The sequence below is a fragment of the Caloenas nicobarica genome, chromosome 8 (genome assembly GCF_036013445.1).
Source record: "Caloenas nicobarica isolate bCalNic1 chromosome 8, bCalNic1.hap1, whole genome shotgun sequence".
NCBI classification, from domain to species: Eukaryota; Metazoa; Chordata; class Aves; order Columbiformes; family Columbidae; genus Caloenas; species Caloenas nicobarica.
In genome coordinates, this window is record NC_088252.1 from 22,719,032 (window position 1) to 22,745,843 (window position 26,812).

The following is a 26,812-nucleotide window of genomic DNA, read 5'->3' on the forward strand; positions in this document are numbered from 1 at the left end:
CAGACACCAGAGAGATCCACTTGCTGACTTGACACTTCTGTTGGCAGCATGCCTAAGCCTTGTAAAGCTACAGGCTGGGAAAGCGCATCCACCTATTCCTATTGTTCTGTTCGCCTCCGCTCCCAAAGCATCGCACCAGCCCCGTGCACCAGATCCCTGACGCAGCTGGACGGCAGCTCCGCAGTGCAGGGATTTCTGCCCCAGCAGCGCAGTTGAAAAATCACGGCGCTGCACCTCCTCCCTGTTCCCAGAAGTCGGCAATATTCTTTGTATTTACTTCCTAGATGTGGATTAAAACTAAAAGATTCATATCTGCTGAGACACAATCCATCCCTTTCATTCCCAGACACTACCCCACCATAAAATATTTCCCCTTCCCTCCCCAAACTGGGCGTTTCCTCCCACTCTTTTGCCCTTGGTAAAAACATTCATCTTCTTGCCATCTTGAGGAAGTTGGATTCATCTCAAATTTCACCAGGTCCCCTTGTATACCACTTCCTAAAGTCCTTGGGGGGAAGTTTAATCCGGATCCAAACTCTGGAATCAATCCCAAGAGGCTGCTGGGCTCCAACCTGTGCGTTAATTTTCAAGCATGCTCAGCCTTGCCACTTGGGTCCGCTTCCAAACAGAGCAGAAAACTGAGCACAAGGCCAGGAACACACCGCACCTCGAGCCATCTATTCTAGATACTAACACACACATCCTGCTTCAAACACTGCTCCTTTGGTTGTACCGCTAAGACTCCAGATGAAACAGCAGTGGCAGGGCATTTGCAAAAATACAAGATACCATGAAGTGTTCTTGGATCAACTCCAAAATTACTCGAACCTAACATGAATTTAAAAAAAAAAAACAACACAAAAAACCCACACAACACATATTGTGTGTTTTTGTTGCTTGCTTGTGTATGGAGCTTACAACAATGATCAGTAATTTCAATCCAGTTTATATTCAAGTTCCCAGAGAGAATTCAAGTTCACTTTGCCAATGCCAAGGAACTAAAGCTTTCATGTGTCTTATTTGAGACTCCCTAAACAGTCATTTCTTACTGATTTTGTCCTGATATCAGAAGCCTTACAGAAATAAAATTCTAATTGTCTTAAATCACATCCTGCTCTGTTTGCTCCTTGCACAAGGTAATTACAAGCAGCTAAGTCAAACCTGGAAAGCCTCTCACAGGCTCTTCTTTAGAAGAGAGTTGAGACTCTCCCCAGCACTTCGTCTGTTTATAAGAAATAGGTTCACCCCTACATTTCACTGCACTTTCTTCTCATGGCCAAATCACAACCTGCAAACTCCGTCTGTCCCGGGCTGCTCTACTAAGGCTTTATCCCGTGGTTTGCCCCAACTGGAAAGCAGGTCTCCAATCCCTCCAGCAGTTACAGCATCTTTTTTCAGCACAGCAAAGCTCTGATGGGAAGCTCCATTTGGGAGACTAAAGACTGGAAGATTTATCAGAACACATTTAATACTATAACTGAAGAAACCAAAACAAAACAGGAAGGTTTTGAAGAACAGCAAGTTTATTCACTTGGAGAGACCTAGCCACATGCCTAACCATGGCTGAGCTCACGTATCACTCGACGGATCACGGCCCTCATTAATTGTCAAGGGATTGCAAGGCAATCATGGCACCAAGACAGCAGAGAATCTAGAAAAACATGTGCAAGTGAAAAAAAGAAGTTGAACGTCAAGACCCTTGGAGAGAAATTATCTTCCTCTTAATTCCACTTCATACCAAAAGTGACTTGACACTAATCCAGGCCAAGGGGCACAAAAAGCTTGAGCTCACTTCTCTGCTGGAGAGGATGGAGTGTAGTGTTGCTGTTGGTATATGAGAAGCTCCTCTCCTTTCTGATGATTTATGCAATCTTGCTTTAAAAGAGTTACATTCATTTTATTGCCTACTCTGCACATTCTCAAAAGGCGTTGGAGGCAGTGCCAGAAAAATAACAGGGCTTAACAATGCCTAGCACAAATCCGTCAGCGCAAGAGCTCCTTTCTGAAGCGTTTCCAGATTTATTTTTTCTAGTGGGAACATTTTATAAATAGAATTTAAAATTTCCTTTGAGCCAGGCAACACCTGCTTTTATTCAGCCCTTCACAATAATGAAATAAGTAGTTTCTTCACTAGTTATAGCCAACGTCTTCCAGAGTAAAGAAAGCACAAAGCACATGGTTTATACCCTTTCACATCCCACATCCACAGCTTTCCTGCTGCAGACGTCATGTCTTCCTCGTGGAGCTAGTGAAGCTTTTGTCTCACAGAAAACAGAGCCGCAACTGAAAATAAACCCTTCTGCTAGGCATAGCTTGGCAGACACGACCCAAAAGGTCGCTACCAGATAGGTTGAGACACATGCAAGGTAGACGAAGCTTCCTTCTGTTGGCCTCTCTATATGCAGGGGCAGGGAGAAAAGAAAAGCAATTTCACTTGACTCAAAACCGTTACTTCATTATTCAAAAATACAAAGTGAAAAGAAAGAAAAACAGCTCCTGAGGGAGCTAGGCAATAACATGACTGAGCTTATGTTGGAAGAAATCAGAGAATTCAGGTGTTGGTGACACTGTGGAAGATTCAAACCATCATACTGGTAAAAATAACCCATCAAAACAGCAGTTCTTTTATTCCCCAAAGAACAATCTTGAACAGAAAGTATATGGATAATTTCATCCTGTCTCAACTGAGGCAAATTTACAGCAAATAAAAAAGGATCAGTTACAACCACCAGCTCAAGATGTAAAATATCCTCACTGTGCTGCAACGGCAACTCTTTTCCATCTCTTATAGTGAAAACTTTTTCATTCTATAAAATTTCTAGTATTAGTTTCTTGCCAAATGAAGCAAGCTAACAATTTGAAGCAACTGAGACGATCCACTGTCCCTAATTTCATACTGCTTATGAACCCTCATTTTGAAGCGCGGAACATTTTAAAATGGAGATGCAATTTCCAATCTGATGTCTAGTGTAATTGTGTTACACTGTGCAAACCACAAAACGTGTGTTACTGAGCAGTAATGACACTTTACACGCAGCCAAACTATCCTGATTTCTGCAGAAGTAATCACACGCTGCACACTGAGAAGTTAAAGCTGTGCAGACAGACAGAACATCGTGAGGTTTCGCTTTTGTCTATTAAAGGTCACATTCATTCTTTCCACCCACATGCAGGTTACAATCAGTTATTTCTGGGCTACATGCACAGATTTGGACTGCTGAGGTCCAGTCCCTCCATCTAAAGCAAGGAGAGGATTTCTCCAGGTAACATCCCCAATCCACTGCTCAATGTGAGTCACGTTACCTCTACTATCAAGACGGGTATCACCAAGATTTTTCAGTCCCCTATTATAAAACAACAGATTATCATCTATAGCATGACAAACCTGCTCCAATAAGTGGTTGGACCCTTGTTGGAAACATACTCAACTCTTGCCCTTCTCTTTGTTTCTCCACAGAGTGGTCCTCTTGTTTCAGCTGAGAGAGAGATGGCAGCACACAGCAAGACGCAGGTCTCAGCTTCCCACTGCCCATCTCTCTAGACTCCTTTGGTCTCTTCAATGGCAGACCCAAATGGGGCAGCAGAATCCACTGGATTTCTCCAAACAAAAGGTACAGGCATATCTATCTTTCAGCTTTTCTATCTCAGGTTAAACCTTTGCAATTGGACTGCAGTTTTAAAACCTCTCAGAGAAAAAGGGCCCCTACATCCTTGCAGAAGACATTTGCAGCACAAGGATAAGACACACGCCTCACAAGCTGGCACAGATGATGTCAAATGACAAAGATTTTAGTCCCTTAAGTGCAATTACAGCAAAAACAAAAGATGGATGCGTATAGCTGGAATACAAAAGTATTCCAAAGTATACAAAAGTATATACAAAAGTATAGCTGGACAGCTGGGCACTGTCAAGGAACATAACCCCCCAATGCATCTTCCTATTTCTTCTTCCTAATGAGAGGCTGTGCCCAAACATGAGGTGTTGATATCATTCCAACAAAGAGAGGCCACTGAAAGGCACGGCACTGGTTTTCTCCCAGAGAGCAGGAGTTGTCTGCCTGCTTGGAGCCAGCAGCACCCTGAGATATCTTCACAAATAGGAGGAGGAAGGACCAGGAGAGAGGGTCAGGTTTAGCCAAAACCTGCCTTAAGAAACTCAGTTGGCTTCATATAGCATTTATACGAGTGCTTTCACCTCTGGTTATGACAAAACGTGGGGTGCAGAGGGTACTGCACAGATGAGCTTTTCTCCCTAGTACCTCCAGACTGGAGGAAGGGAGCAGGTGGGCTGTTCTCCTGGGCAGCGACCAGGCAGCGTCCCTCGGAGACCACTTTCTTCACCCTAAGTCTGCTCAAAAACCACAGAGAACAGGCAGAAGGAGGGGGAAAGCCTTTGCCGAATGCAGTCAGGGTGACCACTGGCATGTCTCAAAACCAGTCAAGGAATGTAGCACCGGAGGGGCCATGGCTTTGTCCACTTCAGTCGTTCACAGCCAAATCCAGGCTGACAGCAAGGACAATAAACCACAGTCACACTTTTCCTACGTAGCAATGAAGCTGATGCTCAAAAAATGAGCTACATCTCAATTTACAGATTCCTTAAACCTAATGCCTCACATAGAGGAACATTTTTGCATCTCACTGAGGAGGCCACGCTCCCTCAGAACATCCTTCTAGACCACTCCAAATGCCCACATGGCTGCTCCTGCAAAAAGGAACGACTCGCATCCAGGGCACTACAGCTCAGACATACGCATCCGAGTTATTATTTTAAAAGCACAGGGGAGGGGAAATAAAAACAAAGCTAAAAATGCACCCTCTATCCTAACCCTCAATCAAAGAGACTTGCAGAAATCAAGCCACAGCTTTTTTGTTGTTGTTTTTTTTGGTTTTTTGTTTTTTTTAATTTCCAGTATGAAGGAATGCTGCCAAAAAGCCATAAAGCAGAGCACAAGATGTTTTAGTATAAAAGTAGCTTCCTCCATTCCCCTCCCAAAACTATGATAAAAATCTTAATGGAAAGAGATTCTTTAATTTGACTTTCTCCCAGAAAGAGCAGGAAGATCTTTGGGAAGGCTGAAGGATATAATCAAAAGTCATGGCTCATATTTCTTATCAGTGTTTGAACAAGATGTGTTTATTCTCTTGGCAACACTTTAATTTCATTTTAGCAAATACTCCAAACTCTGCATCATCATCTCAGCCAAACTGGAGAAGAATCCAGAGTCCCCAAAGGGAATCTCTGTTGCTCCCATCCTTGCCTCCCAGCATCCAGGAAACTTAGACAAGACTGGACAAACTTGCAGATACCCTCTTCACACCCAGTTCTGTGCATGCTCCCCCGCAAACATTTCTGCACAGCACCTAAAACCACCAAGTGTGGAGACAAGGTAGGAGAACCATCTGAGATCCAAAGGGTTCCTGTTCATCTGCACCTCATCACCCCATCATAACCGCCCCAACATCTCTCTCCTTTTCATATCTCCTACTCATAAACACACAGGAATGCTCTGGAAAGGATCTCCTGGGTCATCAAGTCCAGTGCTCTGCCAACAAAAAGCTTAATTTGCCTTATAGTCAACCCAGATCAAATGCTGGCATAGATTAAGCTGGAAAAGTGGTTGGGCCAGGTTCCGCCTCTGGCCTTTCAGGGCTGTGATTCACTTCTCCAACACCCTTCTCCCTATTTCTCTCAACAAAGTTTTACACATTTGGGAGGAACACCTTATCTCATGGCAGCACTCGGTGCCACGCTCGCAGGCACGGGTGCCATGGGCGACGGTACCAGCTCCTTGCCCTGCCCACGCAGCCCAGGCTGGGGCTCGCACAAGGGTCAGTTCCCCGGCTGCGGGGTGGAATGTGCTGCACATCTGGTGGGCACAGAGGGCAGAGCTCAGTGCCCACCAGCAGGCAGCAAACATCCTGGGGTAGCTGGGCAAAGCACCCCAGAAATGGGCTTTGGGTGGGAGGGGACTCTCCATTCTCCATTTTAAATTTTTGCTTCAATGTGGGGGGGGAAGTTTACTTCCTTTTGTCTGTTTTTAAACCCAAACTATAGTCTATATCAAATATTTCATGACTTGGTATGGTCATTTTCTGCCCAATCCAGCAACAGCTCTACTATCTAAAATCCAGCAAGCACCAGTTGCTACAAACGGCTACTTCTGTTTCCACAATGAGAGCTTTTAATATTTTTTTTTTTTTTTTTTTTTTTTTAAGGAAAGCATGCTAAAGCCCACATCTTGTTTTCAGGATTACGATGGGTGAGGTTCATCATCACCAATATATTTAAATTGAGCATTAACATCTCCATCTCTTGAAGCAAGTCATTAGAAAGTCTGCTCTTTCTCCAAAATAAAGCCAAGTCAAGGCTATTTGGGCATATAACGCTTCACTGACTGAACAAAGTCAGTGCCCCATGTTCAAACCCAAGAAGGGGAAAGGGGAGTGGGATGGGGGCGGGGGGAGGAAAAAAAAAAAAAAGTCAGATCTAAAGTGTTTTAAAAAACCCTCCCTTGACAGCAACAGCGATGAGCGGCATTTGAGCGGAGCGAGAACGCTCCTGAGCGCATCGCTTCTGACAGATGAGCCCAGCAAGTCAACCATAGGGACTCGCAGCCCCACCACTGCTATTCAGCGAAAGTTGATCAGATAGCAGCAGACAAATAACACCAAGCAAACACTCCAAGAAGCGCTCTCTCCACATTTAAGAGTTTATAATTAACCTGGGGGGAAAAAAAGAGTCACCAATTCGAGTCTTATGCGCGGCAGCAGCAGGTAGGAACGGAGCACAGGCTGGGTGTTTGTGATCCCTGCAGAAGGGGGGGACAGGGAAAGCACACAGGTTTCAGTTTACCCCTCGCTCTCCCCGAGTCGCAAACCCGCTATCCCAGGCGCGCAAACCCAAGGTGTACTTTTAACAGGCTTTTCCTTGCCAGCTATCGCATCTCCCAGCCACGCTCTTGGCCTTGCAACTCCTATTTTGTTTTCTTTTCCAAGTGGCGGAGCTTCTGTCTGCTTTAGGTCTCGCACCCCGTGCCCTCCACCCCAAGCGATTTCACCAGGAATACACACACACACAGAGGAGCTTTTGCTGCGTTGCCATTCTGATGAGTGTCAACACAGCTGCTGTCTCCGCTGGAATGTAAACCAATATTGTCGTTAGATCTCCGTCAACCCCAGGTAACTTCCTCAAAGATTTGCAGAGCGCGTAGCAATTCTCTCCACTTCCACCTTACAAAGCATCGACCCAGTTGGTTAAACGCATTTCAATTAAAAACGCAAAAATAAAAAGTAATCAAAGCCGCATCTGAAGTTTGTGTTCCACTCATGCCCATGCAGTGCAAAGGGCTGTAGAAAGCAAAAGGCAGACACTGTACGTGCATTCATTCTCATATGTTTAGACAAACACCCTGTGTAAAAATATCTCGCTGCTGCAAGTCGCGAAGCAAGGTATTAACAGCACTGAGTAAAAGAGTTACTGGTGTGGACGCTAATGCAACATTTGCAGCAGAGAACCTTTGTTTGCATATTATTTTACTCAAAAAGGTATCCTAAGAAGGGGTTTATAATACATTTTCAGTTATTTCCTAGATACCATCCACTTTTAACAATGAGCAGCAATTCTGGCAATAAAAGACTAGTAAATGAGTTATAAAGCAGTCAGCAGAGATACTGTTCAGACTGCTTTAGAAATGCAATCTGTATTCATCATCCACAGTAAGCGACTGCTTTCCTTCTCCAATGGAAGAAAACTCTGCTGGGCTGATCCAAAACAAATTCGCTGTCCCAAATCTAAAGATTCAAAGTTCACTCTCATCCCAGTACGTAGCCCAGCAAACTGCTTCCCATTGTAAAGTGCAAAAGTTTCAAAAACCAAATGTGTATTCCACACCTAACTTCAGGACTACAGGGTGAAAAAAATAAAAATTTGCATGCATTCGCTAAGAATAAAAATATATTAAAGATATGATAGCTCAAACCTAGAATCCTTACCTCACTATACTGGGACTGGGCATTGTTTTCCAGGTACAACATGTTAGCAGTCAAATTGATCAATGCTGCTGTTCTTTCTTCTGGCTCCAGGATTTTGACAAACACCTCCCACCCCCTAGAAGACCCTAAAAATATGTGATGCTACTTGGAAGATAACAGGACTCGGAGTGTGCCTCTCTGCATAATTGAAGTTTCCCTTATATACCTAACTATAGGCAAGGAGGAGGAGGTGGGGCTCTCCTGCCTTACCTGTCCAATCTGTCAAAGTGCCACCTGGAGTCCTCCACTCCAATGGAGAGAGGCCTCTCCCAGCTCATTAAGTAGTTAGAATTCCTTATCACCAATCTCTAAAGAGCAAAGGGAAGGGAAGAGGGGAAAACAGAGAAAAGAAAAAGAGAAAAAAAAAACACAAAACAGAAGACTGAGAAAATAAAGCAAACTATAACTTTCCCCTGTCACTTTTCTACAAGTTTGGTAACTCAAAATACAGCTATGGAGTTCCTCTAAAGAAGCCATTTCAAGAAACTTCTATTTATTTATTTTCTGAGAAGTCTCCAGGATTTTCTTCAGACACAGGCTTTGCTGCTACCAAAGCCCAAAACGTTCAGGAAGAGACTGAGATGAGACACTGAAGAACAGCAGTGCAGCAACAACAGCTGAGCCTTTGGCTGCTGCAGCATGCGGGTTTTGGGCCAAAAAAACCCAAACAAAATAAAATAAAATACCACACACATGCACACGCAAGGAGCTTTATGAGAAGCAATCACTGTTTCACGCAACGTAATCCAGCTACATGCTCTGTCATCTGTGTGCTCTCACCCTTCCTCATAGCCAACGGGTCTTTTGTGCTTGCAGGACATCACTCCAGTGCTTATGTATTTTCTCTCCTTTGCAACTGCTTCTGACTCACATCACAGTAATAAACCCTAAAATAATCTCGATTAAAACAGGAAATGTTAAAAAAAATATTAAAAGGCAACAAAGAGACTCATGATTTTGAATTAATATATGGAAGAAGTTGTTGGGTACTGCTCAGTAAAAACCACCTGGACACCGTGCCCGCAGCAAACTAAAGATTTTAAAAAGACAGGAAGGAAAAGCACTTAGCCGAGACTCGGTCTGAGGGAGAACAGAGCGAGCAGACAGGCAGGTCAGGGCGGCCCCGCTGCGATTTCACTGCGAACGAGCAAAATCACGCCGGTCTCTCCCGCGCTGACCCCGCACCGGGCTGTCCCGGAGCCCTGGGCCGGGCCCGGCGGGAAGCGGCCGCCGCGGTCCTGCCGGGCGAGCGGGGGACACGGCGAGAACAAAAGGCGGCTCGTTTCGCCTGCTCCCGAACAGCGGGGCAAGCGCCGTCGAGTAAGGGGAAACCGAACACCTTTTTAAAGGGGTGGAAGGGGGAAGAGAGGAAACCAAACATCCAGATCAGAGCGCGGCCGCCTGCCCTCTTCGCCTAATGACAACGCTCCAGACTTTTATTTGAGGAGCTGCGGTGCAGCAGACCGGGGCTTAATTGCCGAGTGCCCGCACGGGCTGCCAGCGCTCGCCGCGAACACCGGGACCTCCCGCCGCGGGGGCGAGCGACCGACCCCCGGGCGCTTCGCGAGGGACAGAGCGGTCCCCCCTGCAGGGCTCAAACCCACCCGGGGCACCAGCATCTCCCTGCAGCCGAGCGTCTGCCCCAGAGCTGGTGCTGCTGCGCCATGCCGTCTCCATCGCCTTTGGGTATTGTTTAACCCCAGTTTCTCTGGGAACACAGGGAGGGGACCCCGGGTTCACAGGGAGATGAAAGCAAGGAGGCTGTGCTGCCCAGGGTGCTAACGGCTCTCTGGCCTGCCGTGCCCAGCACATGGCAGCAGAAGGAGCCACCAATGACTTCCTGCCAATCTGAGAATCAAAGAACTTTTGTGTGCTCGCACCACCCTGGATCCAGACTGGAGACCAGCAGCATATTCACAAAACTGCCACTAATGAAATGGGACAAAGCCATCTGCAGCCAAAAGCCAACACCAGACCAAACAGAGCAGAAAGAGGATTGTGGTGTCCTCCCTACCCTGCGACAGCTCCTGGCCATGAGAAGCAAGGTAGGAATCTAATTTAGCTGTAACTCCATGAGCACAGCTACATGGAGGACTGTTGGGCACAAGAGCAAAAGGTTGCAAGCATTTCCAGTGCACCTTCCTGATTCTTTCTCGCCGAGCACAATGCAAGGAGGTGTTTCCAAAAAATGGGCTGCAGGGAGGAGCACAGAGCCCTCCCCAGCTAAGGCAGAGCCCTGCTTACCACCACCAGCAACATCCCGGCTCAGGTTGAGGCCACATGCACCTCCAGCACTCCTGAACTACCAGCAAGAGCCTGCTGAGCACACAGCACATTTCCTACATCACAGGAACGGCTCAGACCATTCCTGCAGCACCTTCTCTTCATTTCCATCTTTCCTGGCACCACTTAACACCAGCGGCTACACCTGGTGCACTTACCTGATCTCACCCGAGATGGGTACAAGCCAAAAAGCCACACAAGCACTAACTGAGATACAGGCAAGGTTTGCAGGGAGCAGCCACAGCACTGCTAACCAAACAGGTCACTTTGCAGCACCACTGCAAAGCCTGCACAGAGTTGGACATCACTTGTGGATTTTCTGTTCTCTAATAGGGAGGAAAAGTTATGCTGTGCTCAGAGAACCATTTTGAACCCTGAATACTGTCAGGTTTTTGATATCGGCCCATGAGTTCAAAATCTATGGAGAAGAAGAAAAGAGGAGGAGAAGGTACATATATAGATTCTCAAACTCAGCAAGCAATTGCAAAAACCTCTTTACTAGCTGTGCTATGAAACTCAGAAGATCCTTCTTTTGCAAGTCATTAATGCAGCACTGTTGTGTTGGGTATCTGCTATCTTCTGTCCCACAGATGGCTGGAGGTGGTTGCGGGTGAAGCAACACCCAGATGCACTACACAGAGATTCGTGGAAGTTTATCCAGAGATCTGCATGTCAAACATGAGGAGAAGTGTATATAGCATGAATAAATTGACATGTCAGCACAAATCCCTGCCCTCTGTACACACAGCCCCAACCTGGCTCAGTGTTTCAGAGGAATTAGCCTGCGCGGTCACCTTGAAGTGGATGCTGCAGAAGTGGCTTTTTGCAAATCAATCATCTACAGGTGACACAAAGGCAGCCACCACCACCGTGACAGGGGTGGCAGGAGGTAACAGAGCACGTACAAGGCACTGCACCCACCAACACCTCTGCAGCCCAGGCACAAGTGTGCCCCTCTCATTATCCCAGGGCTCTGAACTTTGTTCCACTGGCTTCAGACCTAAATGCACCCCCTTCATGAGATGCTTCCCTCTGTCCCACAGGCTGGTGACGTGCCTTGTGTATTTATACAGGCACTGATGGTGCAAGGAAAGAGTAAGGGCTTGTTCACTCACCCTTCTACCTCACCATGAGAAAGAAAAGCTCCTGGAGCCTCATTCATCTCCTGTTGAACATGTAAAAATTCACATAGATGGATCTCCAACAATCTAATAGCAGCAAGGCAGCATCTTTTAGAGGCTCTCAGCAGGAAACCTGACTCCCTGAAATAGCGTATGCTTAAATGGCTGAGTCACAAAACCAAAGGGACGTCCCCCACCTCCACAAACTACACACTCACTTCTCAGCAATGGGACAGTGATAGTTATCATTCTTCTGAGCCTTCTGGACAGGTCTCCAAGAGCAACACCAGCATCAGTCCTGTTGCAACTGTGATGGTCAAAAGTCATAGCAAGACAAACCTTGCAGATAGACTACACATTATTATACCAATTAGCCAAGTCAGAAAAAGCAAACAGATTCAGGCAAAGGCCTTCCTTTCACATGTTAAAAAGAATTACTCCATATCGAGGCCAGATGAACAAAGTTTAACTTTAGTCTTCTAGCCCAGCAAGCTCGTCCCCACCCTGAACAGGAAAAGAAGAAACTAGAAAATAAAGGAATAAACCCAAAGCATCAGGAGCTGCGCAAAGCCTGGCACTTCACACTTCGGATGCTCAGCTGAATGAAACTTAAGAAAAGCAGCTCAGCCTCAGGAAAGGAAATCTCTTTAAAGCAATTTACCTCCAATACTGTAGGAAACTAAAAATAGTGATTGCTAGCTAGATTTGAAAGTTTCAGCTGCAACTGTCCCATGTCTGACTCAGATATTCTAGAGACCTTCTGGCAACGCTTTGTGGCTCCTGCTTGTACGTTGAAAAAAAAAAAAATAATAATACGCAAACAAGACCCCTAAGTTTCCAAAATGAGGCATCAGCCAAGTCAAACTGCTGGTTCAGGTTCTTCGTTTGAATACACTTTCCCCATGTTGTTATACAATTCATTCCAGCCTCTCTCACCAGCATCATTCACAAGTTCTCAATAACCCTTGCTGGATGCAAGGTAAGTGTGCTAAATCACAACAACTGAAAATCTCACTGCCACGGCTATAGTGGTAATTGGAGTTTATGTAATTTCTTGTAGCGGGGGAGTGTGTGTGTATACGCTCACCTGCCTGCACGTTAGGTGGTTCATGCAAAATTTCCTGCAGATCAAAGAAAAAAAAAAAAAGAAAAAAAATCCACTCTTATAAAAACAGCATCTAAATCAACCCCGCATCACCACAGACCGTGACATTCCCTCAGCTCAGAAATGCTTACAAATTACGACTGAGATAACAGAAGCGGGGGGTGGGGAATATATAGAGGTATATACATGTATGTTTTTAGTTTGTTACATCTGAATAACTGCTGAAAAACAAGCCTCTGCCAATTGGCTTTGGGAGTCTTTCCAGTGAAGACTTTTCAGGGACAGACCTGATCAACTGCAATAGCAGACAGTCAGGTTTAAGAGCTAAAGGAAAATACACGAAAAACGTAGAAGTCACCCTCCCTTCTCAAAAACTCATGCAGAGCTGGTATTTGCTGTTAAAACCACAAGGAAGAGGGGAAAAAGAACCCAGCACATACTGAAACAGGGAGTTTCCCTTTAAAAAAAAGTTATCTGTGGCAAGACAAAACAAATAAAATAAGAGAGATGCTGCTGAAAGGCAGCATCTGCCTGCTTGCTGACTAAATACAGCCTTGTGCGCATCCCGGGCAGGATGCTCCGAGCATGGCATGGGATGTACGGCTCTTCTGTACTCAGGAGAGGGACAAGCACCGCCGGCTCTCGCAGGGTTAGCCGCTCTGCTGCACGCGTGAGCAAAAATTCCATGCCCTCTTGCCTTCCCCAACACTGACCCAGGGAGAGGTCTGATGCCCAGAACTTCCTTTGGAAAGCACTCAGGTGTATGAACCTTCAAGCCAGAAACATGCCCTGGTTGCAGATCTTTAGTACTGAGGATCAATCTCTTCTTCCAAGGACTTCAAATTGCATTTTTTTCCCCCATTTTAAAATTGCAGGATAAAGGGATGGACTCGCCAAGGGCAGCAGGAGAGCCCAGTTACGGGTCAGCTTCTCCTTCCCCAAGGAGCATGTCCTCCCCAAGGCATCGCCCGTCACAACAGCCTTGCCCTCCGACCCTGAGTAAACATCTGCGTACGCTGCTTATTTGAGCTCCTATAGCCTCGTTATCTCCTCCAGAACACCCCTAGGGCTAATTAGCAAGTTAATGGCATCATGTCAAGAGATAACACTATGTGGGGGGAGCAGAGAGAGGGAAGGTGGAAAGCAGTTGTGAAACAAAACCAGTTCCCTTCACAACTGCTGTGCAATATTGGTTTAGGAAGGGCGCAAGAACCCCCCGGGGACTCTGCCCTCCGGCTGCCGAGCTCCATTTAATTAGAGAGCAAGACACTCCTCTGGAGAGATTCAGCTCTCCAGCCAAGATGATGCAAGGTCCCCTTCCCCACAGACCTTCCCCACCATCTGCACAACCAAAACCCCTCCAGCCCCATCAAGGGAGGTCATTCCCACCAACGTGGGCACTGAGCATACTGACAATTTATCAAAAAGTGTTGTCTGTTTATTCCTGCTGCTCCTTATATCTTATTTTTCCACTTTTTCTGTACCCTAGTGACTCTCTTGAAAGAACAGTTGCTCCCATTAAAAATGCTTAGAGATAAAAAGAAATGACCATTTGGACACAGAGGTCTTTTCAAGGCAGCTGAAAAGCCTCCAAACCACTGTCCAGCAGACACTTTTTTGTACTGATGAGTGCAAAACCACAGGTCAGCAGATACTCATGCACAGAGACATGACCAGGAGACTTTGGACGTTCAAGCCTCAGCCATTAACAGCTCTCTTGTTGGAGTAACAAACCTCAACATTCAAACTGCATTTTTACCCGATGAGCAGCTTTGGATGGTCAACACTGCATGCTTGACCTTCTTCCAACACATTTGTAAGATATTTTGCAAAATTAAGAGAAAAATCACACCAAAAAAATCATGAGAATTGCTCCTGAGTAGCACAAACAGCCCCATCCCTCCAGCTACAGGTGGGACAGGGGATGGCACAAACCTGCACCCCAGCATGAGACAGAGGGCTCTGGCCAGGGAGAGGGAAAAACAGGAGACAGCAAGAGATTAGAGAGCCTTTGTTTTTAATTACGAGATAGGAGCAACTGTTGACAGACCAGGTTTGTTCTTGCACAAGCAGTTGAGGGAAAAGTGTTGTTCTTCCCTTATCTTGTATAAACTACAGATTGCTCTCAGAAAACACACAACTGTTCATAAATGCACAATCACCGCAGCTCTTTCCAGCCAGCCTCTGCTAAACTGCCAGTTCCCTCCCACCCAAGCCCTTGTACAATAATCCAATATTTAAAAAGTTATCAGTTTGCAATAATTTGAGAACAGCCTTCCAAACCTCTGGTTAAACCCTGACCGTGCAACCAATGGCTGTTCACGCTTCTCATGTGAGCGCATCACCATTATCCTATATTGTCCTGGTGTGCTGGGCCACGACATACACTGGAGGAAGATGGGGAGCCTCTTTGTTCCTCACATACTATGCAGAAACATTTAATTTCTCAGTGCTAGTCTTTGTCCAGGTGCCATCTGCCTGCTCTCACATGAGATGTCCACCATTGGTATGGCAAGAGCCATTGGGTTCAGTTATTTGGCCAGAGACCTTCCCCAGAAGACCGATCACTTTAGTTTCTGACTTGTCTAATTTTAATCCAATTTTGACATTACCATGAGGCCCACCATACCCATCTATATCCTCAGAGAGAAAGAAGAGTGCTTCAGGGTACTTTTTCCTTGTGGATTTTTAATCTCCAGCTGGCTTAAACACACTTTTACAGTGAGTTACATTACTGAAAACTCCTTTGATCTTTCATTAATCTCTGCAAATTCACATGCTGGTTAGCAAAGAGTTCATTCAGCAGTGAGCGAACTAACCCATGCCACAAACCACTCCTTAATCTGTGCCTCAGAGATTGATTTAATTTTTTGTGACTGCCTGACAATTCACTCCCTCATTAATTTCAATGCTATCAAATCAGCAACAGTGAGGTGGAAAGCAGATGGTAGAGACATTCAGATGAAAACATTACCTAGTCCAAAAGTTCCTTATGAAATATTGGGGGGGGGAGGAGGCAAAAAAAAAAGTCACTAACAGGACTGGGGGCAGAATCTGCAGAACCACAAAGCAACATATATAGCAAGACTTTAGATGCATAAGGCTTTCTTCAAAGCAAGAATCCCAATTAAAAACAAAAGCTACACCCCACAGCTTGCTGCGGCACAGCGCTGGACAAGGAAGGGGAGCAGAGCGCAGCACTGGGAGCATCCCAAGGTTTCTTTTAACCTGAAAGGACCGTCCTGTGAGTCTGGTCACCCCTCCCAGGCAGGGTCAGCACTGCAGCTTGCAACAGGGCTGTGATGTGCTCTCCATCCTCCATCCATCTCACTCCACAAAGTGAGAGGTACCACAAAGCTCAGCAAGGTTTTCATTCAGCTGGAAATGGACAGCTTGATCCATAACCCTTCTCCCAGCTAACATGAGAAGGGCCTCATTTTTCTCCTGCTGCCAATTTGGATAAAAACCAAAAAAGTCCAGGGGAATGTGAACTTTGGGGATGGCCACTCCACTTCTGTTGGTATCCAAACTGTGCTTTGTGGCTTGCTGAAATGCCAGCTGCCAAGGGGTTTACCACTTAAGGGCTCTAACCCAATCAAAGTTTTCCCAACAAATGATATGCTAAATATGTTTATAGTTTAAGGAAAAAAAAGGATCCTATCAACTAGATAGAAACATACAGTGAAGTACCCAGCAAGACAGCACAAACCTTAAACTTGCTCCAGAGGCAAAAATGCCTAGAGTCTGTTGCTCCAAGATCAAGATCCCTTTTAATTGTGCAGATCTTTTAAAGATGTAAAATAAGCGCTAATGCATTATTGCTCCATACTTATGCAAGGAGCACATGTAGCACCATGGAAACCTCTGGAGGCAGGCCTCGCTGCTCAGGAAAGATGTTTTCTGAAGCGACTGCTTCTTTTGTTTAGAGGTATTTGCATGTAGGCAGATGACAGGAGTTGCAATTGCAACACTCTTCTACCTCAAGTGCTCATAGCAATATGAGCCTGGGATTTAAAGCCAGCCCTCCAGAAGAGCAAGGCCAGAAGAAATGCAAGACATCCCATCACACAGGGCTCTTCTCCAGTAAGTTTGTGCTTTTCAGCTTAAAATTAGTTTATTCCTTCCCAAGATGAATGTAAAGTAAGATACTAAAAGGGCAGAAATATGTAAAGGAATTTTAAACATGCTTCCAAAATGAGCTATAGTGCAGCAGGCAGGTTGGTTTTCTTCAATACCATTGAGAATTCAGGGAAGTAGCATTAAAAAGAAAACACTTGGTGTAACGACACTCATCAACTGGCTGCATTCCTACAAAAAGAAATGCAGCCAGCCCTGGTCTGCAGCCAGAACCAGGGCAAAACAGCACAGGAAAGGGAGCTAATGAAAAATTATTTTAAAGAAACATAAATATGTCTTCAGATCCCTACTACACACAAAATGAGAGAATTCTTCAGGCTTTGGCCAGAGTGTACAAGTGCTCTCTTTATGTGCAGCCTTTATCTGGAAGAATTGACCATTTCTGGATTTGGACCCGCAGCCCTAAATGTGATGATTAGATCATTTGGAGTGACTTGAACTGCAGAAGATTAAACAGTCAGCAGGAATACAAAGCCAAGCCTAAATTAGCCGAGCTTATGAGTTCAGCTGCAAACATGAGAGGTGCTGGAGGGAAACTTCCAACAGAATAATGCATTTGCTCATTATGGAAATGCCTTTGCATAATCTCAACTTTCTTTGCACAGCTACAGAACGAACAAATACCCGCAAAGAAGAGAAACTTGGCAAGCTTCGAACTCTCTCAAGCACAAACCAGACAGTAATAAAAGCTTTGATCACATCCCTGTGCTGTACAAAGTCCTTCCTTCCTTTCTATGGTCAATCTGGGAATACTTGGCATGGAAACAGCCAGCCACACGACACACTTCGCAGCATCTACTTATCAAATCAGCTTTATCCTCCAGGTGCAAAACCATTTCCCAACAAAATATGCAGGGCTGTGGCACCTGCCAGAGCCCTGGGAAGAACACACCACGCATTAGTCAGCCCCTGCACTGAGAGCTCTCCCTGCACCGCTCAGCCACGTCGTGCGTGCCATGCCAGCTCCCTGCCCTGCTGTCGGTACACAGGGATGTTCTCCCTGTCCTGCAGTCCTACCACCCCTTAACCAGCTTTCATCTGCATCCTCAGCCATTACCTTGCAGCAAGTAGAGTTCTCTTCTCCTGACCCAGCAAAACACTTCTAAGCAAGCAATTAGAAGTTAGAGATCAGAGCCTGTGCTTTAATATTAAAGTATTGGATAGGATGCAACAGACATCCTTCTGGACAGTGGGTTGGGTTTTGTTATGTCTGTCCATCATATTCTTGCTCTTTTTATCCTGACCACAGTCCCCAGCTTGCACAGGTGATGGGCTCCCAGGGACCCAAGAATTCAGTTCATGGCCACCAAATACAAACTACTGAACTGGTTTACATAGTGCTAAGGCTGAGAGCACACAGAAGAGATCTACCAGCTACCCCGGCCACTTTGAACCAGGGCAGCTCTGCAGGGGCCTCAGTCCCACTCCTCTGCATCTCACTGGGCTGTGGAATGGGCAGATACCCTGCACAAAGCAGCTGAAGTGGCTCCTCCATGAGCCTACAGTGGGTTAAACCCCAGAAAGGTTTCTTGTTCCTATTAGAAAGCATCAAATACCAATGCCAAGATGTGTCATTGACATGAGGTCTGAGGCTGAGAGCTTCGACACCTCCACGTCCTACATGGGCTGCATCCAGTCTCTCCTACAGCCTAGTTTTTCCCTCCTCCTCTGTGTATAAAGGAGAACAGCAAAGTTACATAGCTGAAGCCATCACTTTTAAAACTATGAAACATGTAACTACTCCAAAATTTCTGTAGCCACTAGGCTTGGGACACCCACAGCCCGTGAAGCCGAGGACCCAAACCCAGAAGGACACAGCCCTGTCTGAAGCACCAGCACCACCATCCCCAGGGCAGAAACTCACCCCACAGGGAGCTCGGCATTGCCCAACAAAGCCACATACAGCAAATCCCCATGATGATTTGCAGAAGATGAGGAATTACAAATAAATTTAAAAAAAAAAAAAAAAAAAGGCAAGGAATTCTCTCTCCCTTTTGTGGAGAGGGATGGATCCAAGTTAAGAAAACTCTGACCACAGCGACTATCTGGGGAAAGGCATTCCACTGAACTGGTTAGGCAAGGGGCTGCAGGAAGACAGCTCGCTCAGGGGCATGAAAGGAAGGTATGTACAGGGGGAGGGGGATGAGCTGCTCCATCACTCGGGACAGCACTCCTGCTCCTGCCTGCAAAATCCCCGGAGCCCTGGACACGCTGCTGGGGTGGTGGCAGGAGATCTCCAGACTCTGCAAGGCCCTCGAATAACACTTTTATCAGGATGCTGCCCTGCTGTAGTCCTTATCCCAAAGCAGCTCTGTCTGAGTGCAGACTAGTGTCTCTTAGCATCGGTGAGCAGTTTAAAGGACTTCTGAGGGATGGTGAAGCAAAGCGATTTTGCACCTGGTATGGCCGGCTGACAGCACACCGTGAGGGCTCCAGGGCAATGCAGGGGTTGTTGCCCAGCCACACGCTTGTTCCTAGAGAGAGGTCCCCAGACCCCTCCTCCCTGTAGCTCCAGGGCATTTAACCAGCCAGGAGAAAAAAAAAAAAAAAAAAAAATTCGTATAACATCACCTCGTTTCTAGCACCACAGGACGCAGCCTCTGACACCAGCATTCCTCTTGAATGCATGGAGGTGGCCACCACCCCAAAGACCCCATGATTGCTGGCTGCATCCTCAGTCAGGGAGGAGGCTGAGGACCACCGTTGGTGAAGCCTGACAAGTGGCAGGTGGCCCACAAGGAGAGACATTCAGCTTACCTTCCCGGCCATCTGCTGCTCCTTCCCACACCAGGGCCATGGCAGAGACTAAACATTCTCTGCACCCACAGAGACCACCAGCCCCTCGCTCTGGCCGTGCAAAAAGGCAGATCTCTGCTGGGATTTCCCAGCCTGGCTGTGGTTAACGCTGTGGGAGTGGAAGGGGCACAGCCAGCAGCCTCATGGACAGGCCACCCAGGACATTGTGAAAGAGCCAGTCATGAGGCACACGGTCAATGCTGCTGACTGTCTAATGTCACACCAGACCCACAAACCCCCTTCCTGTCCCCTCCGGCTCTTTTCATCCCAAGGTAGTGCTGATCACCAGTTTCTCTTACCCCTTTCTTACATGGGACAAAGGAAGAACATTTCTTCCTTCCAGACAAGAGCGTGAGAACTTCAAAGTCTTGGCTCAGCAAGAGACAGAGCTGTAGCTCAGATGAGATGCATTTCTTTGTCACCCAACATTCTCCTGCAGCTCCCTTCTCAGACAGTTGCCTTTTCAAGGCAATGAACACAACTAATGGGTGTTCAGCACAACAGGACTCATGCTTATTTTCCAGCCCACCAGTGGGACTATTTTTTCAGGCAGTGCTGTGAAAAATGCAGCTCCTTCCCCACTGCCAGTTCTGTTGTTAACAAGCAACTGCACTCCTAAAATTTAAATTAAAAAAAACAAAACAAAAACAAAACACAGCTCTCAACAACACAACTCTTGGAATCAAGGATGGGCATCTTTTAAGGCTGAAAGTTTTGCTTTTCAGTTATAAGTTGCAAGAAGGTGAAGAGCTTATTTTAAGGCTGGTTAGAATTGCCTTAAAGTCCACATGAGAACAATTGCTTTAAATAAGCCAGTCTGAATTGCTTTGCGCTTATTTAAGTCTCACACAGTGGTACATTATGGAGAAAAGCTGGCCTTACTCTTTTCCTAAGACAAATCTAACAATAAAAAGCACTCTGCCTTGATCTCACTGTTCATCTCCCAGGGCCCCTCTGTTTCTGCTGCATTCCTTTGTGTTGATCTGCCCTCTTCAACTCCGCGCTGCAATCAGCCGCGTGTGGTACCGCGTGTCTAGAAGTGACATGGCTGAGGTTACAGGAGAGACAGGTGCAAGGGGAGCTCTTGCCCCGAAGCTATCCAAAGGAAAAGAGAAGCTGGAGGGGAAGAGGGTTGTAAGGTATTTCAGATTAAAGCCAACAAACAGCAAACACCTTGCCCCAGGCTACACATTCTCTGCCAACACAAGCTGCAGCCGCTGTGAGCCCCAGAAACAGCAAAGCAAACACAGACTTCTCTGCAAGGGGGAGTTGTCACCTGTCAGGGATGTTTGCAAATTTATAGGGAGGTGGTGGTGGTGGTAAGGGGAGTAAAAGGAGCTTTCCTCCTTTTAAAATACGGGCTGTTTGCACAGGTTTGCAATGCATATTTTGCTTTGTAAAGGCTTTTGTGCAGCACTCAACTGAACGAAGGTGCTGTCTTCCAGTGAAGACAAACTGGAACATTTATTAATGTACATGCATTAACGTACTCCATGCTGCTGCCTTACAGTAAGGGTGAGGATGGGATGGAATTTCCCCCCTCCCCCTTTGGCTTCTCATATCTGTGAAAAACACATCTTAAAGAAGCAACCATGCAGCTCAGCCTCTTCGGAAATGCCTCCTGCAAGACTGGGATCAAACTCATCATAAGCAAGAGGTAACTGCACAGCAAAACCTGCCTGTCTTCCTCTCCTAGCCACAGTGCTCCCTTCAGCAGTGCTCAGAGAGGACAAGGGGAATGGATTTTCCACTGATGTTTCACTGTACCACAGCCGGGAGAGAGGGACTCTGAACAAGGGTCTCAAGTGAGCCTGTCAGCTCCAACAGTGCTCTGCAGACAGCTCAGGGGAACTGGAGATGGGGAGACTTTGGGGAGCACTTGGTGCAGCGAGTCCTGGTTTGGCCATGGAAGGAGCAGGGTTTCTGCTGCTGACCTTTAAACTGTTGGGGATTGTATTTTTAAGAGGACCTAATTAGTTCAAAGAGAACATTACCAGCTATTTTGAAAAGTAGGAGCCACTCTAGATGTGGAGACTCTTTTGGACTAGCTGTTGAAGAAACACCATTTTACTGGAGCTGTGCTACAGAGCTGGAAAAAGCTGAGAAGTGGCCTTTCAGACACTGAAGGCTTGCACGCCACCCCCCTACACCCAACCTGAATGCAGAATCAAAAGATAAGCAGACTTGACATCAGTCGCCTCTCCTTGTGCACTTGGAGTAGCTTCGCCACATTAGCCAAGCACATACCCAACCTCAAAGTGTCCTTTTTAGCCTTTGCAATCTTGCAAGGAATGCAGAGAACACCACAGTCTCCCCAGCAGGCAGACCGGAGAGGCAGCAACAGGTTAAACCTTTCGGCACTAGGGATTGCAATCAGCATGACCGGGGAGCTCTTTCCTTGCAGATGAGATCCTTCACGTTAAAACACTGACAGGATGCAGATCGCCAACACGCCTTCTTTGAGCGCATTAAAAATGATGGTTGACTAGCCAGGGAATTAACTGCCACGGTTTCTCAGGATGCAAACACAGAGGAACGAGAAAATTTACAGATACCCACACCAATTTCAAACCACACGTGATTTTTACCCCAAAGTATACAAAATCCTGGAGGAACAGAAACAGGACATGAACAGCTCAGGCTCCTGAAATACCTCCTGCTCCAGCCTATAAGAATAGCACCTGGCTTCTTCACCAGAGCTATTGCTAAGAGAAAGACGGTCAGTTTGTGCCAAAGGCAATGAACCAGCAACCACCAGTGCCTCATCTGCATTCCAGTCTCAAGCCATACTGGTGAGACACCCATGACCGAGACTTGTTAAAAACAGTACCTGGCTTTGTCTACCTAAAGACAGAAGGAAAAAAAAATAAAGAAAAATCATGGTCTGAAACCAAGTTTTCATTCATACCTGACCTTCAAGAAAAGAAAAACCAGTGAAGAACATCCTGAAGCTCCAGAGGCACTTGGCAGAGCCAGGCTCCCAACCATCCCAACCATCTTCTGCAAGTGGGACACAAGAGACAAAGTGAGAAGGAACTTCCATGGTCAGAGGCGGTGGCCACAGCTCCTCCACCAAGACAGGGAAGATGGCCCCAGCACAACGCAGCATGAATAGCTCCTGCCAAATCTCATCAGTCCCCTAAGGTTAAGGAATCTCTTCTCACTACTCACCCACATTGGGTCATTCAGCTCCGTGTCCTGCACCCGGACGCAGTCCATGCTAATTTCTATTTTGTTTGTAGGGCCATTTTCAGATGGGCCATCGATGAAGTTCAAATCGATAGGCTGAACCGAGCATATTGGCCTGAAAAGAACAGAGTAATGCAGTTAAAATTGGCCAAATTCTGTTTTCCTCCGCTCCCCATGTGCTAGGGTGCCATCCAGAACTCAGGCATGACCAGGAACGAGTCTCAGGACAGAGTAATTAATTACTATTGAACCTCATCACCCACTATGCTAACAGCAGCACCTGAACAGAAAAGGGCCTGGAGGGACATTTCACTTGCTAAAAAAGAGGCACGAGCACAGGAGTTAAATCATGAAGACAGAATTCATGGAGGATTTATAGCAGAAACTGTGTCAGCATCAGTCACAGCAACAGAATCAGTTCTGTTTCCTTCAACAGGCCTGCCAGAGTGAACTCTGCACCATCTCCACCTCCTCTCCCTCCCTGGCATCAGCAAAGGAGGAAAACATGCTGCCTGGACACAGAATAATGATCCCATTTTCTTAGGGGAAAATGCCAACCACCCACCTTAAGTGACCATGTGCTAGACAGCAGTCAGTTCAGCAACCAAGCTCTTGAAGAGACTCAGTGTCACTGGTGATCTCTGCTCCTGTTTACTATAGCCTGGATGAAGAACGTCTTGAGAGCTCAAGACCTGTCAATCATCACAGACTCATACCCACATCTTCTAATCAACAGGTAGAGAAGACTCCAAAAACCCCAACATCTGTCCCCTGAACAGCCTCAGAGGCGTCCTGTCCCAAACCACATTCTTCCGCAGGTTCCACTTACTGTTCCAAAAAGTCCCAGATATGCTGGAGCACCTCTGGACTGAGGAATTCCCTGGGCTGTGAGTTCTGGGACATTGCTGATCGGTAGTAACTCTCCTTCCAGGAGAAGTGGCTCGGAGTTTCTACAAACCTTAAAAAACAAAAGCAAAAAAAAAAAAAAAAAAAAAAAGAAAAAAAAAGAAAAAAAGAAAAAAGGAAAAAAAGAAAACACACACAAAGATATGTTGAATGCATGAGCCCAACTTGATGAAAACCCATAAATAGAAGCTATTGTGTGAAAAAGGAGACACGCTGAATGCCTGGAACATTCACAGCTGTACAACACACATTCCGCACTGCTGCAGATGCTGTATTTAGATGGGAGAGAATTTGGCCACCCTTCCCAATAAGTTAAATACCCCTCAGAGTCTGCTGGGATGCTGCATCATAATAATCCCAGAGGAAACAAACAAACAAACAACACAACTACTTTCCATTTTATCCCCAAATAATCAACTTTCCACATAAATCAGGTAATCTTTGCAGCAGGTGGAGCACCTAAGCAGTGTGTGACTCCACTCTCCCTGACAGGTTGCCTCTCTAGATTGCATGCCCTTGGATGATTTAGGTGACTTCTATACCCAGCCACTGCAGCTGAAGTCTTGGACTAAAATAAGTATTATTTTTAAAAAATTGAATAATAATATTTTTTTTAAAAAAACACTGGTTTTTTTGCTTTATTTTCTATGGACGTAAGTTCCATCACATCAGATTATATCTGCTTGTCTACTGCCTTCTCACCTCCAATAATTTCTGAGCCCAACTGGCTGATTTCCGCCAGACCTGCTAATTACCTTGGCCATTTTTATCCCCTTAAGCTCCCACACGCCTCACAGAAATAGGTGGGCCCAAGAGGAGCAGTGACGAAGCCAGAGCACTCGCGCCTTCCACAGCTGCACATTCTCATCCCACTGGCCAATTTCTAAATTCAAACACAGCAACTTTTATACCCGTGTCAAAATACTCAATGGCTGCAGGGATGTAAGGGGGAGCGGGAGGAATTTTTTGAGTATCTTTGCAGTTGACAAAAACTTAATTAAAGTACAAGGCAGGTGACTGCCTTTCCTGCTACAAGGATGGGGGCACCCTGCAAAATTTTCATATTAAAGGGCTATTTCAGCACAATGCAAGTGAATGGTCTCCCTGCCAGGAGAATGGCTGTGGAAGGAGCCAAGGCTATAAATGGATTCCAAAAAGAACTGGACTAACATTTAGTTTGGCACATTTTGGTGTCATTTAACACAATGGTCTAAACAAATTGCATGGGAGACCCTAATTTATTAAGCTGCCAAAATTAAGTAAGAGTGTTTCAGAGGAAGGATCACACTACAGTTGTTCTTTTCCTCTACTTTTTCCTGAAATATTTTTTCCTGAAAAATTTTTTCCTGGATGCTGCCAGAGAGGGATCTAGCTCTCTTTACTGGATTTGTGTGGCCTCTTATGTTTTGAGGATGACTCTGGTCTACAAAAAGCAGGGTTTTCCTCACCTCTGCTGCCCACAGAACTGCATGGTCTTTAAAAAAAAAAAAGAGCAGTTTTCCTAAGCTAACAGAAATCAAAGCAGTTTTGGACCCCAGAGCAATAGCAGAGCATGCCTCAAAATAGGTGAAAGTATCACTTCAGTTGCTCGCTCTTTTCGTGATTAACAAATAAAACCCCAACATCCTTTAAAAGTTCATGAATAGCCAGAGACAAAAATAAAATTCAGAAGTGTCATAGCTAATAGCTCTGTCTCACATACCCACACTACATGTGAATAAACGCTGTCAAATCCTCAGAGAACAGCAGTTATCCCACAAAGTATCAGAAATTACTCCTTTCAAGCTTTCAGTCTGGTAAGACACTTTCAAGAGTGCTGTATTGAAACCCAGAACAACAGATCTGGCCTAAAGCCTGCTATGTAAGATGGGAACCAATGCTCCTGTGAGTTTTGGAGGGGAGCAATGGGGCATGCACGCCCCCCAGCCCACTCTGCCACTAAATCCACAGACCCCAAGTACTTCTTGATACCCTGCACCCAGCTCTGACCTCCCAGGAACAGGTAGAGAAACCTCAGAATGGGTTCTCCCAAACCACTGAAGCGTTCGCTTGTAACAGTTATCTGCTGGTTGTCACAACTGCCCTTGACTTAAAAAACACCACTTTTAACAAATTAAGTCCAAAGGTAGTGACAATCATCCACACCACCTCATTACTAGGTACACAGGAACTAACTTCACCAAAACTAGACATTTCCTCAGAGGCCTTCTTTCCTTCAAGAAGTCTCAGTGCAATGAGGTTCCTGCATGCCATGACATGTCCCAGCTGTGGTTCACAGCTGCACAAAGTCCCGGGTCACAAGAAGGCAAAGCAATCAGTTCAGCCCTTGTGGTCCCATTCAGCAGCAAAGCAGAAGTTGCTTCTCGTAAACCTAATCCAACCAAACACTCTTCACAGCACCCAGAGCCTGCAGCGCAGGAGAAGAAGATGGATATTAGCTGCACCGTCTGATAAAACCAGGTTTGTTGTTCCACACATGTGAAGCTAGCAGAGCTGCTGGAAAGAGTCACACAACTTAACACACAACCCCTGCAACCCTGTACTAAACACACAACTCCAAATTTCTCCAGAGAGAGGCATTTTCCAGCTGTGTCATCTTTACCCCTGTACTTAACTAAGCTACTGGCTTAGTATTTCTAAGAAAAGCATTATCAGATTTTACATGATGGCTAAAAAGGCATGTTTCCCTAAGCCAAGTAAAAGAAGTTCCCTGGTTTATGCTTTCACAGACACAAAATTTGAGAAAGTCCTTCCACACTCTGCAACACCTTTACTATCTGTGCAGCTCTATTTCCAAAGGAGGCTGAAGGATTAGGTGACCAGCCTCGACAAGGCACCTGTGAGAAGGCTACAGCATTACAGAGGCAGTGAGCATTGCTTTTCACCAAGCTTGATACACCCTGCTCTCAGGTGGGAAAGAGCTGTCAAGCTGCAAGAAAACCAAATTCAGTTCAGCACAAAGCTATATGCAAGCTAAACCGTCTTCTTCCCTGTGATTTTAATAAAATGTAAACTTAGTGCCATTTTCCTTAACAAACAGCCTTCAACACAGAGGAACAGCCTCTCTGTCTGCTAATCAACATACCTAAGTACCCAAATTTGCTCTTCCACAAGAAAATAACAGCTAAATCCTAACCAAGACCTATGCATGAATTTCATTACTCTAGTTAGTTGTCTTTTCCCGTATCAGCAAACGTTCTAACTTCAGGAAAATAATCCCCAAGTGCCTAAAGTTGATCAC

At 45.9% G+C, this 26,812-nt stretch overlaps 1 protein-coding gene across 6 annotated transcripts in view; it reads right to left on the bottom strand.

Annotated features, from left to right (window-relative positions):
* Positions 1 to 26,812, bottom strand: part of TP63 (tumor protein p63) — a 108,274-nt gene that overhangs the window by 63,365 nt on the left and 18,097 nt on the right. For 4 of the 6 annotated variants that reach the window (XM_065639694.1, XM_065639695.1, XM_065639698.1 and 1 more), the window contains exons 2-3: positions 23,495 to 23,623; positions 22,648 to 22,780 (exon numbers count right to left, since the gene is read on the bottom strand). In XM_065639694.1, coding sequence (XP_065495766.1) covers positions 22,648 to 22,780; positions 23,495 to 23,623 — 262 coding nt within the window. Of the gene's footprint in view, positions 1 to 7,995; positions 8,142 to 22,647; positions 22,781 to 23,494; positions 23,624 to 26,812 lie in introns of those variants that run through there. The other 2 variants (XM_065639697.1, XM_065639696.1) reach the window with 2 other exon arrangements.